The 17,442-nt window shown below is 42.6% G+C and overlaps 1 protein-coding gene across 2 annotated transcripts; it reads left to right on the top strand.

Annotated features, from left to right (window-relative positions):
* The first annotated feature begins 4,897 nt into the window (after window positions 1-4,897).
* Window positions 4,898-15,670, top strand: si:ch73-40i7.5 (amyloid-beta A4 precursor protein-binding family A member 3). Of its 2 annotated transcripts, none has more exons than XM_061826051.1 (11): window positions 4,898-5,356; window positions 5,952-6,857; window positions 7,661-7,691; window positions 8,051-8,196; window positions 8,290-8,376; window positions 9,003-9,185; window positions 12,101-12,280; window positions 12,565-12,777; window positions 13,037-13,156; window positions 14,992-15,132; window positions 15,213-15,670. In XM_061826051.1, the coding sequence occupies exons 2-11, from the start codon at window positions 5,964-5,966 to the stop codon at window positions 15,282-15,284; spliced, it is 2,067 nt and encodes a 688-aa protein (XP_061682035.1). In that variant the 5' UTR covers window positions 4,898-5,356; window positions 5,952-5,963; the 3' UTR covers window positions 15,285-15,670. The 2 variants fall into 2 exon arrangements, with proteins under 2 accessions (XP_061682035.1, XP_061682036.1); XM_061826052.1 differs by lacking the exon at window positions 4,898-5,356 and adding an exon at window positions 5,480-5,864.
* The last annotated feature ends 1,772 nt before the right edge of the window (window positions 15,671-17,442 follow it).

A 17,442-nucleotide genomic window follows, 5' to 3' on the forward strand; every position in this document is an offset into this window, starting at 1 on the left:
TTTGCATCCTGCAGATGTCCACCAGCTGCTGGTTCACAAGAAGGATGTTTTTCCTGAGCAGCTTGCGTGGCCCTTAAGTGTGAAACAGGAGCTGCCAGACCCCCAACACATTTACATAAAAGAAAAGTACCATCTTTCCATCTCTCAAATGGAAGAGCAGCTGCAAATTCTGAGGGCTGATGGCGCAAAGTCCGCCTCAACTGGTGGGAAGCGTGAACGTGGACCTCCGCAATCACAGTCACAATCAAAGGACTCCAGCATGTCAAAAACAGAAACCGATGGAAACCACTCGACCAGATTCGAGTTTGACAACCACTCGGCTCCGCTTCCGCAAGCTTATGAAGACGTCGACCCCGAGTCTTGTGAAAGCGATGATGACAACAATCCTTGGAAGAGTGAAAGAGACACTAAAGGTGACCGTTACAACAAACAGTGCAAAAATGTTTGTCGCGTTTGCTTTCAAAGATTCACTTTAAGGACTCAGCTGAGAAAACAACTGGCGACTCATGTGAAAACACACAAAACATCAAAAGGGGAAAAAAATGTTTTCCTGCTTATTTTGTGGTAAACCTCCTCAAATTGCCAAGCGATCAGACTGCATGGGAGAATACACGCTGTGAAAAGAGAATTTTCCTGTTCACTTTGTGGTCGAGGCTTCATTCGGAATCAGCATTTGACCACCCATATGGCAGTCCACACGGGAGAAAAACCTTTTTCAGTGCTCAGTTTGTGGGAAACAATTTCCAACCATGAGCAACTTAAACATTCACGTGAGAACACACACAGGAGAAAAAACTTTTTCGTGTTCGTTGTGCAGAAAAAGATTTGCATGTCAGACTCGTGTAGAGATACATATGGCAACACACACTGGTAACAAACCATTTTCTTGCTCAGTTTGTGCGGAAGGTTTCTCTCGAATGGGTAATTTACAGAGACACATGAGAACACATACTGGAGATAGACCCTTTACCTGCATGGTTTTTTATTCAAAATTTGTTCAAAAGGAATATTTGATGGCACATCTGAGAAGACACCGTGGTGGCAAATCATTCAGCTTTGGGGCGTGTAACAAAAGATTCGCTCGGCAGCAAGAAGCTGACAAACACAAATGTACCGGACAGCAGCAGTAAATAAAGCTTTGAATTAACCCAATCAACTGAAAAAGTGACACTCCAACGATCTGGTTGGGAATAGTTGAAGTGACAATAACAAGTGTAGTGAAATTTCTTTTTTGTGTTTACATTTTTAGGCATAGGACCAGTAGGACTTTTTACTGTTTTTTTTCCTATCTATTCTTATTGAATATGTACATTGGTATAGGTAGTTTTAGTTGCTCACGTGGGCTGAGAGAAAATACAGATTTTGAGAGACATGCATTGCATTCACACATGAGTATTATGTAGGCCCTTGGCCCTAAAGAATACTTCTCCTGAACAGAATTTTGTTAATGCTAAGTAGGTGTGAAAAGGTATCCATTACCGATCGGCTCTGCTGATACGAGACAGCCTCAGTTGTCGCCGTTTGGTTGATGACTGCTCATTTTTCTCGCGCTGGTTCTTGATCACAGCTGGCAGTCAAAAGAAAGACGCTTTACAACGCCCACTTTCGTTTGACCAACCAATAACATAGCAGTGCACCCCAATTCATATGCCTTTCTGAAATGATTTTTGCTTTGTTACGATTTCTTTGCCCGAATTCACCCATCCAAAATGGCGAACGCTTCCTAAACCGGATTGTCTGTGACGTCAGTTGAAAACTATCTATTGAAGGACAAAATTTCCTGCTCCCTTCTAATTGTTTTTTTTTCTTTTATTGAATTGAATTGAACAGTGAACAGTAGTGATAACTGGAAATTATTATGACAAGCCAACATTTTTTTTTTGCTGCATTACCATGAAATGTTTATTGTATGGATTTCATGAGTAAATCAGAGAAACATTTTTACTCTCATGTGTTTTAAATCGTAGGAGTTTCCTTTTTCTGTTTCAACTTGATTTTACATATGTTAAATGTGCTCAGCTGGTAAAGCGTGGGCCTCGCAGTTCTGAGGTCCGGGCTCAATCCCGGACTCGCCTGTGTGGAGTTTGCATGTTCTCCCCGGGCCTGCCTGGGTTTCCTCTGGCCACTCCGGTTTCCTCCCACATTCCAAAAACATGCAACATTAATTGGACACTCTAAATTGCCCCTAGGTGTAATTGTGAGTGCAGCTGTTTGTCTCCATGTGCCCTGCGATTGGCTGGCAACCAGTTCAGGGTGTAGCCCGCCTCCTGGCCGTTCACAGCTGGGATAGGCTACAGCACACCCCGCGACCCTCGAGAGGATAAGCGACGAAGAAAATGGATGGATGGATGGATGGATAAATGTAATCCATGTAGCTCCTGTGTTTAGTTAGACATGCACAACAAGTGCAATGGTCGATTGAGTAATTACACAAATGATTCATTACATCACACTGTCTTGCTTATGTCACAAACACCCCTATTGAGATACTGGACTGTTAAAAGAGCAATTCATGTTCACCCAAGCACTGGGAGGGTCTCAAAGCCCCCACAAATAAGTATAATATGCTCCTCTAGTCAAAAAACCCCATAATGTCACCAACCAGCACACTGCCTTCGAATGTGACATCACGGTTGTGTACGACCGCGTTCTGTAAGATTTGTGAAGACTATTTTACTTTTATTGCACTTTGATTATTTGCTTCAATATGACCTTATACATTTAATCAACGGATAAAGTCTTGCCCATTTGCTAATCAGACAAGGATGTGTTGTGGAGCTGGTGGTTGTCCTTCATCTTTGTACGCAGAAAACCGGCTGGCGCCATCCTCCTCTCCCAGGCGTTGCCGTGGAGACGAACGACACCCGATAAGGAGCGTAAAGTTACCATCCCGGCCCAGGACCGGACTGCAGGGGGAGGGGGCAGCCACTTTTACCATGGACCCATACCTATAAAAAACTTGTGCTACCGGGCAGCTTTTGTCTTCTTTGGCTATCCTGCCAGAAGACACACATCTCGTGTGCGGCAGATACCTAGATAAGACCCGGACGTCTGTATTGCATATTCTTTTTTAATAAATCAATTTGTTGTTAACTTTTTCTAATCATTGGTCATATCTTCCTCGACTCGCGTAGGGTCCAAACTCGCAAATCCCTACAATTGCCAAGGCCAACGACAAAGGATTGATGCCTTCACATTTTCCCCAGCTCATCTTCTGTCACAATCTACAAAGAATGCGGTCATCATTTGGCTTGGGCGCACAACCGCAAGTACGAGGTGAGATGTTAGGGGTTTATACCCAGAGGTCACAAAGTATTTACAAAGAATGGGGTACTCACGTAGCCTGTACATGACATCAGGTCTATAAGATGTTTGTATATATGGGCAGGGGGGGGGGGGGGGGGTATTTAGCAAAGAACATTTTTTTTCTCACCAACTGACCACAGTGTTGTGCGAAACGTAGAATCAAAGGTCAAAAACATCTGTCATTGTACCTTTTTGTGTAAAGAATACATGCTTGAGAACAAGGTCGGACCTTGTACATTTTGGGATCCATCTAACTCTAGCCAATGGTGTCAAACTCAAGGCCCGGGGGCCAGATCTGGGCCTCCATATCATTATATGCGGCCCACAGAAGGAAATCATGTGCATCAACATCTGCAATCCTTACTTAAATCTGTACCAAAGTTTTTTTTTAATTCATATGTAATAAATAGTGCTAAACTGTTGCAGGCATTTTTTCTTTATTTTGTTTTGTTATCAAATGCCCTGTAATGGTTTTTACAGGAACTGAATCCTGGACTTCTGATTTCAGAATTGGTCATGCATCAACACTATTTGTTGTGTAAATTGAATGATATGAGGTCATCAACCTTTTCTATGGCTTTAGTCAAAAAGGCCCTCTGAGAAAGATCGGAACTCCAACGTGGCCCATGACAAACATTTCTGACACCCCTGATCGAGACCATAAAGATGTCAGTTTTACATTCCATAAGGATGTTTCCAAGGCTCCTATCAAGAACAGATCTTTTGCAATTCACCCAACTATCTAGACCTTCACTCTTCACTTATGTGCTCAAATGTATCAGGCAAATGCACTACAACACCACTAAAAATGTTCTTTGGTGATAGCACACGATTCGGCATCGACAGAAAGAAGTAAACTTGTGGAACTTGGTAAAGAAATGAACAAGTTATGACTTCATTTCAATGTCTTTGCATTGCCTTCAAGACTTAAACTTAAAGTTTAAGTGAACATCGACCTTCCCAACATGGGCGCCACGTTATTCTAATTTGCTTTTGATTTCATGATACTGTTTGTGCTAGGCGTAGGTTTTGGAGTCTAAGGGTATGGGTTATATCGTGCCGGCTACTGCTGAAGTACCCTTGTGCAAGGCATCGTCCCAGGTGTGAATATCTCCTTGCATCCCTGCATGTGAGTGACCTGTACGTTTTATGTGGGTGTGCAAAGCAGAAGATTGGAGTGGAATTTTCTTTTGAGGGACGTAGTTCAGTAAAATACATTCAAAAATGTACACTGTGTCGTTCACTGGTTGTAACTAAAGGATGGCACAACATGGAGTTCAACAGAGTTGATGAAGTTTATTTTCCATAACAGAAGGAAACCATCACCAACTGCATGTAAACATTTCGTCTGGTTCTAATGTTCATTAATCTGTTTAGTAAATCAATCAAGTATATTGTATAAATTTTACATTTTCAAATGAAATGATACAAATAATCCAATTTTCACCATGTCCTTGCTTATTGGGATTGGTGCAGAAGCAAAACATTTTGGATCGATATGCTCTTGTTCGATTGAGCATGTCTGAGTCATGCTGGTGACATCAACAGTGATGCATTCAAGTAATACAGGATGTATGATAAACAAGTACCACCCTGTTTTAACTACGACTACAAAAATCGTATATATCAACGCTGTTATTGCTTGATATAAATATATTAGTTAATATAGATAAACAAAATTGTTGATTTAAAAATGTAAATCTAACTTTTTGGGGTTGAGAAGCTTCCTCGTGGATGCGAGTTTAAAAAAAACTAGAACACATGAATGCACTCGTATTACAGACAGCGTCAGCGAGTAAATACAGTACTAAAGTGTAGTGCAGTATACTGTATTTTCGGCATCGGGACATTAGGGAAAATATTTGCATTCACAGCTGAATCGCGTCCCGTCGATTGTGAGAAAATTCCACATTTCACGGTTTAGCTCTTGTTAGTATGACGAATACTATCTCCTTCTGGGTAAGACCCCGACAAACGCGAGTTTATATGTCGTGGAACCAACAGTTATCGCCGTGTGAGGACAAAGAAAGTCAGAAAGTCCAATTATCAGGTCAGTAGTTCATTGCTTTTACTCTTTATGAATTCTGATCAGATATTTGGCTGTGGTGATCGCTGTGGTTCCACTTTTTAAAGTTCCCAGCTGTGTCTCTCGCCGTCGTCAATGCTAAAGTTTGTTAGCTCACGGTTAAGTTCTTGTCTTTACTTAATTGGCGAACTGTTAATATTTCTTTTTTTCCCCAGGAGTCCTCTCCCTTGTTTTGACCACGTTCCAATTCAATAATAGAATTCTGGAATTAAACTGTTCGAAAGTTTCAGTGTGACGGCGATTTTATTAAGCATTTAAAGAAACGTTACCTTTACGTCCTTTAATTTCTACACAGAAAGTCGATTACTGTGCGAGTCGTCCTCGTGCATGTTGTCAGCGTACTTTGCGCTGCTTATCTCGACGTGTTTTACAAAAGGCTCCAGATGAACTATCGAGCAATAAAACATGCCAAAGATCCCACCAACTCTCCGAAAACATAAACATAATCTGTACTGCTGCTCCATGATCTGGGGTAATCATACTTCACTAATGTCTGACTTTGTGAATGACAGCGTGGCATATTTCTACTATACTTATACTATATTTATACTTCCAACAGGCTCTGTTTAAAATGGACGCTGACCATGGCTCTCTCAATGTGCCACCTCCTGCACCCTCAGACATGCACACCTTGACCTCTTTTGATGGAGAGTCTGATGTCATGGCGCTCAATTCTGGGGTGTTGGAGTTGGATCCGTACAGGATGATCGAGCCTCCTCCGTTGGACTGGAATTCCGACTCCTCCACTGAAGCAGCTTCAACAGAAGAACTGGATGACGCCAACTTCCTCTCTACCCCTGGGTCAGGTGACCCAGACGTGAACGGCACCGTGGCTTCACCTGACGTGAACCGGCAGGAGCTCGAAGCAAAAAACACAGAGTTGAAAAAGGAGAGTGCAGTCGAGGAAGACGACCGGCGGGAGCCAACAATATATGCTAATGACGCAGACGTCGATGTGGAGGATGAGGAAGCGAACCAAGATCAGGGCGATGAAGACCACACCCGGATCCAAACGTTGCTCTGCCGCCTTCAATTGAAAGGGAAAGAGGCTCATCCGCACCCCAGAACAGCACCCTGCTCAGATGAGCATCCACACTCGGGGCTCTATGATCCTAAGGCATGTGCTTCATTATCAACATCACTGGAAGACAGCACTGAAACCACCGGGTTGTTGTTTTCTGAAAGCCACCAGAGAGATGTGTTGGGACTTCTGCAGTGCACAGACATCAGCGCTACCCCCCAACCCGGTTGCCACCCCCTCACAGGGGAAATGGATGCTGTGGTGTCTGTTTCCTACAACCAGGAAGATGCCCAGAGTTTTTGGGGGCTGTATGGAAATAGTCTACAGGAGCAATACAGGGACAACTCTGTCAAATTGCTGCCAGACAGTGGATGTCCTCAGCCGGTACGAGTGAAACTGGAGGAAGAGGATCCAGGGGAGGAAGCTTCTGCAGAGAGCGAGCAGGTTGGTTAAAGTACAGCTGACATAATGAGTTTATTTTGCATGAGAAATAATAATAATAATAATTTTAAAAAAATCAAATGATGAAAATGAGTTTGTAAGATTTTTCTGCAAAAGCCATATTATTCATCCGGTGTTAGTTGTATTTTACATGTGGAGGGAATAGTAGTGGAATGTGTGTTGTCCATCGGTGGTTGCATGTATTTTATTTTTTTTCCAATGACAAATTGTGATGTATCGATTGGTGAATTTTTAGAATTTGTTGTTTTTGTGCGGCATGGTGGGTCAGCTGGTAAAGCATTGGCCTCACAGTTCTGAGGACCCGGGTTAAATCCTGGCCCCGCCTGTGTGGAGTTTGCATGTTCTCCCCGTGCCTGCGTGGGTTTTCTCCGGTTTCCTCCCACGTCCCAAAAACATGCAACATTAATTGCACACTCTAAATTGCCCGTAGGTGCGATTGTGAGTGCGGCTGTTTGCCTCGATGTGTCCAGCGATTGGTTGGCAACCAGTTCAGGGTGTACTCCGCGTCATGCCCGTTGACAGCTGGAATAGGTTCCAGCACTCCTGCGACCCTTGTGAGGATAAGCGGCAAAGAAAATGGATGGATGTTGTTCTTGTTAGTCAAATGGAAGCTAACAAATTTATGCGACTTCTTGTACTTTTTTGTTACTAACTTTGAGTAATGATACGGATTAGAATTGTCTTTAACTCGGCATAAGGACAATTTACAGTACCTAATCATAAATCCCTTGCTCATCATTACAAATCTCAAATGTTGATTGTAGTCTGATTTGTTGTTGTTACAGAATGCTGACGATCATCCTTCATACAAAGATGGTACGTCTTTTTTTTATTTCTGCCATCCAATGTATATTCTTCACCTTACCTTCCAGTAAATAAGGAAAAAGTTCATTCTAAGAGGTTGTATATTGTGTATTTGATGTCTCTTAATATATGTATGTTGTCTCCAGTGGTAGTTACATCATGAAAAAAATGTGGGAATCTGATAACCGAATCACTACTTTCTCACATCATGTGACAATTGCAGTATTGTATATGTTGCCTTGTGAATTCCATATGAAGTTTTCGTTGGATATTGAACTACTTTATCGACTGTATCAAACATGGGTTTACAGTACTTGTCCGAACATTTGTTTAAAGGAGGCTATATGTTGTTTTTGGGCGTTACCTTCCAGTACCCGGTCCGTGTGACCCTGAAGACCTATTAGATGGAGTCATATTTGGTGCCAAGTACCTGGGCTCCACACAGCTCAAATCTGAGAAGAACCCTTCTACTAATGCCCGTATGGCTCAGGCTCAGGAGGCGGTGGATCGTATTAAGGTAAACTACATTCCGTGCTCATGCTGTAAATCTCACGGTTTTGCATATTACTTCAAAAGGTCATCTGATTCATCCTTTTGTAATTTGTGTCAGGCTCCGGAAGGGGAAACCCAACCCATGACCGAGGTGGATCTGTTCGTCTCCACTCAGAGGATCAAAGTTCTCTCTGCTGACACACAGGTGAGATTTTTTGGGGGGGATGAAGTTTCACCATCTTTTCTGTAGGGGGGGCTAGTATGCCAACAAAACAGTTACCTATTTTAAGACTGGGACTAGTACAAATTACATTATTAATTACCTTTAATGTTTTGTAGCTAAACAGATAGATTGAGAAGCTGTCACGATATGAAACTGGATTCACAGTGATGCAAGAAAAAAGATTATTAGGCTGTCTAATAGGCTCATTAGTTTATGAATTATTAATTAATTAGACATGAGTTTCCGACTTGTTGGAACTTTTAATATAACATAACATAATGAGGACTGAGGACAAAGTGTTAGAATTGTGGAAGTGTTCAGTAGAGTTAAGAGATTTGCTCAAGCTATTTTCAAAACTGTAAAGACATTTTTTTTTTAAATAACAGATGTGGGGACTGACCAGCAGTATTTATTTGTGAAATAAATATTAAATTAACCAAATTTAGACATGGGAGGACATTCCGTCGGATGACGAGGATGCAAGAGAAACGTAACTTATTACTTACTGTGTGGTAAATGATGAAGTTTCAGTCAGTTTCAAGGGAAACCAGACTTTTCCATCCGGTTTTCACCAAAATGTACTTTTCATGTTTCCTGTCTCCACGCAGGAGGCCATGATGGATCACTCTTTGCAGATGATTTCTTACATCGCAGATATAGGTGATATCGTGGTGCTGATGGCACGCAGGAAGCGTAAAGCCCATGAAAGTGCCTCGTCTTCATCCTCCCCCTCCTCTTCCTCCAAACCTCAGAAGTGCTTAATGATCTGCCATGTCTTCTCTTCTGTGGATGTAAGTTTGTTCTCAACATGGAAATATTTAGACCTTCAACTGTATTCACATTACCCTTCATATATCAAATTACATTGCTTGGTACAAGGTAATTCATGGGTTTTGTGCCCCCCAGGCACCAACCAACATACAGGCACCGTGTTTCCCACTTAATCTATTTGTATCCAGACACCAGAACCAGAACCTCGGTTATCAAGTGTAAATGTTGATATTTTTGATACGTCCGTCATTTGAGGTACTGTATTTGTAGTTTGGTATCAGAAATAAAACTAAAAGTATTGATTTCCAGATGCACAGAAGAAGCAAATAGCTGCGCATTCCCCATGTAGCAAAAGCCAACATCTATGAGTCTTCTTCTTCTTTTCCTTTCGGCTTGTCCCGTTAGGGGTCGCCACAGCGTGTCATCTTTTGCCATCTTAGCCTATCTCCTGCATCTTCCTCTCTAACACCAACTGCCCTCATGTCTTCCCTCACCACATCCATAAACCTTCTCTTTGGTCTTCCTCTCGCTCTTTTGCCTGGGAGCTCCATCCTCAGCATCCTTCTACCAATATACTCACTCTCTCGCCTCTGAACATGTCCAAACCATCGAAGTCTGCTCTCTCGAATCTTGTCTCCAAAACATCCAGCTTTGGCTGTCCCTCTAATGAGCTCATTTCTAATCCTATCCAACCTGGTCACTCCGAGCGAGAACCTCAGCATCTTCATTTCTGCCACCTCCAGTTCAGCTTCCTGTTGTTTCTTCAGTGCCACCGTCTCTAGTCCGTACATCATGGCCGGCCTCACCACTGTTTTGTAAACTTTGCCCTTCATCCTAGCAGACACTCTTCTGTCACATAACACACCAGACACCTTTCGCCAGCTGTTCCAACCTGCTTGGACCCGTTTCTTCACTTCCTGACCACACTCTCCATTGCTCTGTATTGTTGACCCCAAGTATTTGAAGTCGTCCACCCTCGCTATCTTTCCAATTGTTCCTCTGCATGCTCCCTGCTTTCACTGCATATGACAATATCATCTGCGAACATCATGGTCCAAGGGGATTCCAGTCTAACCTCATCTGTCAGCCTATCCATTACCACTGCAAACAGGAAGGGGCTCAGAGCTGATCCCTGATGCAGTCCCACCTCCACCTTAAATTCCTCTGTCACACCTAAGGCACACCTCACCATTGTTCTGCTGCCATCATACATGTCCTGTACTATTTTAACATACTTCTCTGCCACACCAGACTTACGCATGCAGTACCACAGTTCCTCTCTTGGTACTCTGTCATAGGCCTTCTCTAGATCCACAAAGACACAATGTAGCTCCTTCTGACCTTCTCTGTACTTTTCCAGTAGTAGTAGCAGGGAAAATTAATTTGTGGGGGTCCACTTCTGAATGGATTTAAAAAAGAATTAATAAAGTTTTTGAATTAATGAAGTCAGCCAGATCGAAATGCAGTGGCATGACTTTAAAAAGGCCCATCACACTCGGAACCCCTCATTTTTATCTAAATTCAAACAATTGTGCAAGAAAGAGAGATACAAAAGACTGCTGGTCAGGTGTTTCCGCTGCGGATGGACCAAGCAGTTATTAAGTTTCATACTGGGCCAGAAAGCTTTCATTTTTTTTCCCCCCCTTTTCCTTGATCACTTTTTTTTTGTGTGGGGCGTGGGGTGAGGGAGTTCTGTCTCACTTTCCTGGTTTCTTTCTTCTGTTGAGGAAAAGGGTCTGCCAGTTGTCCCAGTTTCAGTCCTCCCAAGAGTTGTTGAGAATCTAAATGCACAGTAATAAAGCATTTGCTATTTTAATATTTACAGTGGACAGATATGTATCTCTTGTGTGCACCTTTGGTTGTAGTAACACTCCAATAGGAAAAGTTTATTTTTCTGGGCAAGCCATACAACAGGTCAATGTAAGACCCGGATGGTGTGTCCACGATGAGTGGCCCTGCGATAGGTGCCAGCGATTGTGCGACACATGATGAACAGCTCGTACTATAAGACACGGCCTCTCTCTAATTGTTTGTTCTTCACCAGGCACAGTCCTTTTTTTGCATATAAAATGACCCGGCAGAGTCCAGTTGGGCCAGTGAACGGTGATGTTTTCTTAGATGAGATTTATCAGATACTGCAGAATTTGAAATGGCAAACTCTCGTTTCAAATACAATAACTCACTTTGTAATATTGAATATTCTCGGGTATTGGAAATAAACGGGTTAAAAAAGACAGGCAGAGAGGGCCAGTGTACCGTAAAGGATTCCTGTTTACATTATGTCTCTCGTTATCATGAACACACCAGTACGGGCAAGACTTTTCATGCACTTTCTGATCCGCGGTTCAGTCATGACAGCAATTACTTTAAGTTAAGGGAACTGTATCAGAGTAAAAGTATGCATTTCATTATGTAAATGTAGTGGAAGAAAATTGAAAAAAATATAGAGAAACACAGTTAAGTGCAAATCCATGAAAACGGTACATATGGTACAAAGTATTTGTTCCTGTATCTTAGTTTCATCACAAGATTGTCAGCGGGAGTTATGGATCATCTTGCCGGCATCTAGTGGTGGTGTTTCCTGAACCTCCTTTCTAAGTAATTTTTTTTTTTTGCTCACAACACAAAATCCAGCCAAGTGCTGGCTCCTGACACGCACAAAAACTCATACTTCAGGGGCACTCGAAAATCAAAGTACCAATGTAGCAATAAGCAGAAGAAAGACTGGTAGTGCTTTTCGTTCAGTGTCAATGTTGATTTAAGTCCCATCCAAGTATACCACCTCAAAACGTGGCATGGGATCTGTCTGGAATTCGTGTGATTTTTTTTTTTTTTTTTTGTCATTCAAATTTGAAGTCCTAATAGACACGATGCGGATGAGCAAATTCAGATTTGGGGATGGCAGTCTGAAAAAAGCCCGTGTGTCTCCATGCAGGCTCAGATCATAGCTCAGGCTATCGGGCAGGCATTCGGAGTGGCCTACCAGCAGTTCCTTCAAGCCAGCGGCATCAAGGCAAGCGATCTACGGCCTGGCGAGTACAGCGACTACCTTGAAAGTCAGGAGCTCTACAATGGAGACCTGGCCCACTTCTCTGACTCCCAGAACATCAGAGAGGTATAGAGGCTTAAGAGTATTTGTGACAACTCGACCGAACTGTTGCTTTTTGTTTGACCTTTCGGAGTCCCTTATCTCAAAAGGTGCAATTGTGTGTGTAGAAACCTGAACGCACGGTGCCACCTAAGGTAGAATAAAATGTGGCCAGGATGGCTGGCCAATCATCGATGGACAGTGTTGGATGCAGCTTTGGGCAGCTTCCCATGGCGCATATCAGAAACCGCTACTGAGTCAAAGTCTTTCATTCACTGTAATAATGAAAAGACCATCTTTCTGTTGCACAGGTTGCAATTACCAAGGCTCCAGGGGAAATTTTGGGCTTGGCAGTGGTGGAATCGGGCTGGGGTTCTATCGTACCCACAGTGATGGTGGCCAATCTCCTTCATGGAGGTCCTGCGGAGCGCTGCGGCGAGCTCAGTATCGGCGATCGCATCATGTCCGTCAATGGTACCAGCTTGGTGGGTCTGCCCATTACCACCTGCCAAAATATAATCCAGGTAGGAGATGACAGAAGAACACTAACCCCCCCCCCCCAAAAAAAAAAGACAATATTATCCTGCCATGATTTAAAATCTGATTGAAATTGTACATAAGGTGCACAGTAAAATGCAAATACTATACCTTTGAGGTGCTTTTTAGACAAAATAGAATGTGATTAAATGAGGTCAAGAATCCACTTAAGATGAAATATTTTATGGATTATGACATTTGACCATGACACTGAGCACTCACCCATTCAAAGTGTGTTTATTTTAGGACTTGAAAAGCCAGAAGTATGTCAAGATCAGCATCGTCCACTGCCCTCCTGTCACTATGGCCATTATCAGGAGACCAGATCCAAAGTATCAGCTCGGCTTCAGTGTGGAGGACGGTATTGTAAGTCATAGTCACGTTTTATTCTATTGTGTCTGCTGCATTTTTGGAATCAGCATATGCTGAACATCTACAAAAACCATAACTGGATATTGAATAATCTTGTTGTTAATCTACATAGAAGCCCTAAATGAATAAAATTAGTACTATACAGTAAATTGGCCAACATGGACAAATACCACGAACAAGGCCATTTTTAACAACAGGCCCCAGCACTGTTGTAGCGCTCAGAATAGCAACACAGACACAAGTGGTTCTTTTATTGCCTCAGCATCTCTATCCTTATGCGTCTTGCTCAAACCGTGAGAGCTACTTTTATAAAGTGACAAAACAGTACAAATACGATGCATAATGTTGACATGAAATAAAGCAAATCAGAACAAAGAAATACCTTGTTTGTCTGCTCCCTGTGAAAAGAGGTTAAAAGTCTGGGAGTTCACATTGTATCCAAAAGGTCATGTAATACTGTATGTACTGTATCTTGACAATTTAATGTTAATGCTCTCTCATTTATTAGTGTTTTGAGAAGATTTTGTTGTCAATTACGAATTTTCAGGCATGCCACCATTTTGGCGAGTCACATGACCTACGTGCGCAGATGTGAGGTGCCGCACCAAAGGCTCGACTACATGGGACACAACTATGGCCAGCGCTGATTTCGTGGATTTATCCTCATCTGATAAAGAAATAGCAGTATCGGTCGATTGGGAAGATGGAGGAATACTTCCATACAGATTTGAACTTGTGGCTGGAAAAATTGTTGATTCTTCGGATGGGAATGATGCGGAGCTCTGGCGAGCAGGGGGGCCGCGAGCGAGCTCCAGCCAAGCGGCGGGGCAATGTGCTAGCTCCCCGAGCCCCGGCGCCAGAGCTCACTCGTCATTCCACCCGAAGAACCATCCGAATATTCAACATTATTTACAGCTGGACCTCGCTCACGGCCCTGTCGCTCACTGGAGCTCAATCGTCACACTCCGCGTCATTCCCTTCCGAAGAACCATGCGAATATTCAACATGATTTACAGCCACAGTTTCAAGTCTATATGGAAGTATTCCGATGAGCGGGGGGGCCGCGGCGAGCTCCAGCCAGCGACGTCCTGGGGGCAGTGCGCAAGCTCTGGCTGTAAATAATGATGAATATTCGGATGGTTCTTTGGACGGAATGACGAGCGAGCGCCGGGGCTCGAGGAGCGAGCTCACGGCCCCGCTGCCTATAGTGCTATTTAGTCATCACATTAGGATAAATCCGAGAAATCAGCACTGCCCATAATGGTGTACCATGTAATCGAGCCTTTGGTGTGGCACCTCATACATCACATCCGCGCAGATTGGTCTTGTGACTCGCCAAAATGGTGGCGCCTCTGAAAATTCGTAATTGTTGATTAAAAAATCCTCTCAAAACACCATTAAATGAGAGAGGATTAACATTACATTGTCAAGATACAGTATACATTACATGACCTCTTGGATACATTGTTGATCTAAACTACCTGAATTTTCCTTTAATGCTTATCTATTGTCCCTTTGTTGTCAAACGTCAACATAACTTGGAGCATGAGCGACAAGTATACATACGTAGTTACAAAATCATGTTGAGGTCCTGCTCTCAAACTTTGACGTAGAAGCAACACAGCAAAAATTTGTTTTAGACATTGAGAAATTGTCAACCATAATGATATTACCATCTGTTGCACATATTGACATCAAAATATGTCATCATTTATAATATGCTAAATTATAACCCAAGTTATGAAAAGAGCAGCACTTACGACCTTTCTTGCCATCTACATATTTCTATCTACTCACCTTTAAAAAATACATAATTTTTTTCCCCTCAGATCTGCAGTCTAATGCGAGGCGGTATCGCAGAAAGAGGAGGCATCAGAGTTGGACACCGCATCATTGAAATCAACGGACAGAGCGTTGTCGCCACACCACACGACAAAATCATTCAGATCCTTACGAATGCAGTAGGAGAGGTAAGAGATCCCGCACTCACAATTCGAAATACTCATCGGGTTGCTAAGACAATTTGAATTTTCCCCCATTTTCCCCACAGATTCACATGAAGACCATGCCGTCGTCGACATATCGGCTCTTAACTGGACAAGAGCAGCCAGTGTTTCTTTGACAAATAGATTTGGCCAGTGTTATAAGATCAACAAATATTTGCCGAAGTAGCAAATTTACAACCACAGCATTTACACCTCAAATAAAACCGAGCACAATAGTTATTTTACATTATAGTTATGTTTGAGTATTGTAAAAACACTGAGCTGATTTATATTGCTTCGTTTACGATGATTAGATATGCAACAAGGCCGTAAGTAGCTGAGATGCAGTAAATAATACAGTAGGAGCAAAGTTTGCCACTTCATGGATTTACATGATGATAAGCACATTGTCTGTTTCTAGTGTTTCCTGTGTGCCTGATGTGAAAATGTGCAGAACAAATAAGACATATATTTTTTAATCCAATAATTGTTGTAAATGTTCATTAAACAGATATTTCAAATATCTCTTGGGTGCTCAATAGTCTGACCTATAGTTAAGGACATGAATGAGGACATCAGAAGAGTGGCGAGTTGTGCTGTCGGTGCGGCAGGGGACCTTAAGGTGGGGGTGGGACTCTACCAGGGATCCTTTGTGGTGGTGATGCTGACAAATGAGGTTAAACTGGAATCGCCATGGACCTCGATGCTCGCAGATGACTTTGTGAAGCACCTGTAGAACTTCATAAGCATGTGTGTTGTCTTTTGTTTAGTATATGTAGTATGAACTATGTCTTATGCCCATATTTAGTCATGACTGCATAATTTCCTCAGTGGGGCTCTGCTTTGTAGCCAAATGTGTCCTTGAGTGATATGCGCATCTCTGCACGTAGGCTAACCTTGCTGAACTGTATACTGGACACTTTGTAATAATCCATTGCCACCTAGACAGAAACGGTTTGTCTAAGTGGAAAGCCCCCGATGTCACGCCACAGGTTTGATACCGCTCATGGTCCGCCCTTCTGACAAGATAAATGATTTGTCCTTTCTTTGTACTTTTGCACTTAACTCCTACAGCCATCGGTTCTGACCTGAAATAACCCTGCCTGGTGGCACAGATGGTGAATTTTAGAAATTGTCGCAACTATTAAAAATGTGATCACTTTACATTTCAAGTTCAAATGCTGTTTTCCGTGGCATTTCAAATTCAAATCCCAGTGGCACTAATTTACTTCCATATTTTCTGAGCCATTTGTGAGGCCAACACTCTTACAGCTGTGCTACCATGCCGCCTACATTGATTTGTGTGATGATGAATTTACTATTAAGGTCATCATGATGACTTAGAGAAATTATCCATCCATTTCCTTAGCCACTTATCCTCACGAGTGTCGAGGGGAGTGCCGGACTCTATCCCAGCTATCAACGGGCAGGAGGCAGAGTGCACCCTGAACCGGTTGCCAGCCAATCGCAGGGCCCATGGAGACAAACACCTGCACTCACAATCACACCTAGGGGCAATTTACAGTGTCCAATTAATGTTGCATGTTTTTGGGATGTGGGAGGAAACCGGAGTGACCGGAGAAAAACCACGCAGGCACGGGGAGAACACGCAAACTCCACAGGCAGGTCCAGGATTGAACCAGAATTGTACATTTGGTCCAATTTTTCTTTTATTTGTGATGAGATTGTCAGACTTGAAGATCTAGTTCAATGTTGATTGTTTTTTTTTTTTTTTTTAAGCTGCAAATCAGGACAGGCACTTTGGTTATGTAGGAACATGTCACTTTGGACTGTGGCGTGAAGTGTATTTAATTTAAGTGTATGCAGATATTTTAAGACAAATCCATGTTGAATGAGTTTCTACTTTACTCAGAGGCATTTCACATTCTGGATCACTTACATAGATACTTTTAAGAGACAAGGTACCGTACGGTAAGCTGCGGACTTTATGAAACGAAGTCCAGTGGTGAAAGTCTTCGAAGATTGTAAAAGAATAAGTAAAGCCTTCAACTTTTTTCACTAATTGATGAACTTTTGTTTTGATAAAGTCCTTTGTGTGTTTTTTTTTTTCGTTACTTACTGCAAAGCTTACCACACGGTACCGTATCTCTTCCGTGGTCCACGTGTACGTGCTACATAATGGGAAATGCCTACGATTCGAAGGTTTTGATGAAAAACGCTCGGCCTTGCTGGTTTCTGCCGATGGCCTATCAAGTGCCGGAGCTTTCCTAAATATCGGTGCTGACCAATTACGTCCCTTACCGGCTTCTTGGACTTCCGCAGGTGCAATGGCAT

This window comes from Syngnathoides biaculeatus, chromosome 7 (genome assembly GCF_019802595.1).
Source record: "Syngnathoides biaculeatus isolate LvHL_M chromosome 7, ASM1980259v1, whole genome shotgun sequence".
Lineage (NCBI taxonomy): Eukaryota > Metazoa > Chordata > Actinopteri > Syngnathiformes > Syngnathidae > Syngnathoides > Syngnathoides biaculeatus.

Bases quoted from the DNA above. Each gene is read 5' to 3' on its own strand.
- si:ch73-40i7.5 (XM_061826051.1), top strand. From the start codon at position 5,964: ATGGACGCTGACCATGGCTCTCTCAATGTGCCACCTCCTGCACCCTCA. The intron at 8,377-9,002 runs GTGAGATTTTTT...GTCTCCACGCAG, and splicing joins TTCTCTCTGCTGACACACAG to GAGGCCATGATGGATCACTC. The intron at 9,186-12,100 runs GTAAGTTTGTTC...GTCTCCATGCAG, and splicing joins ATGTCTTCTCTTCTGTGGAT to GCTCAGATCATAGCTCAGGC.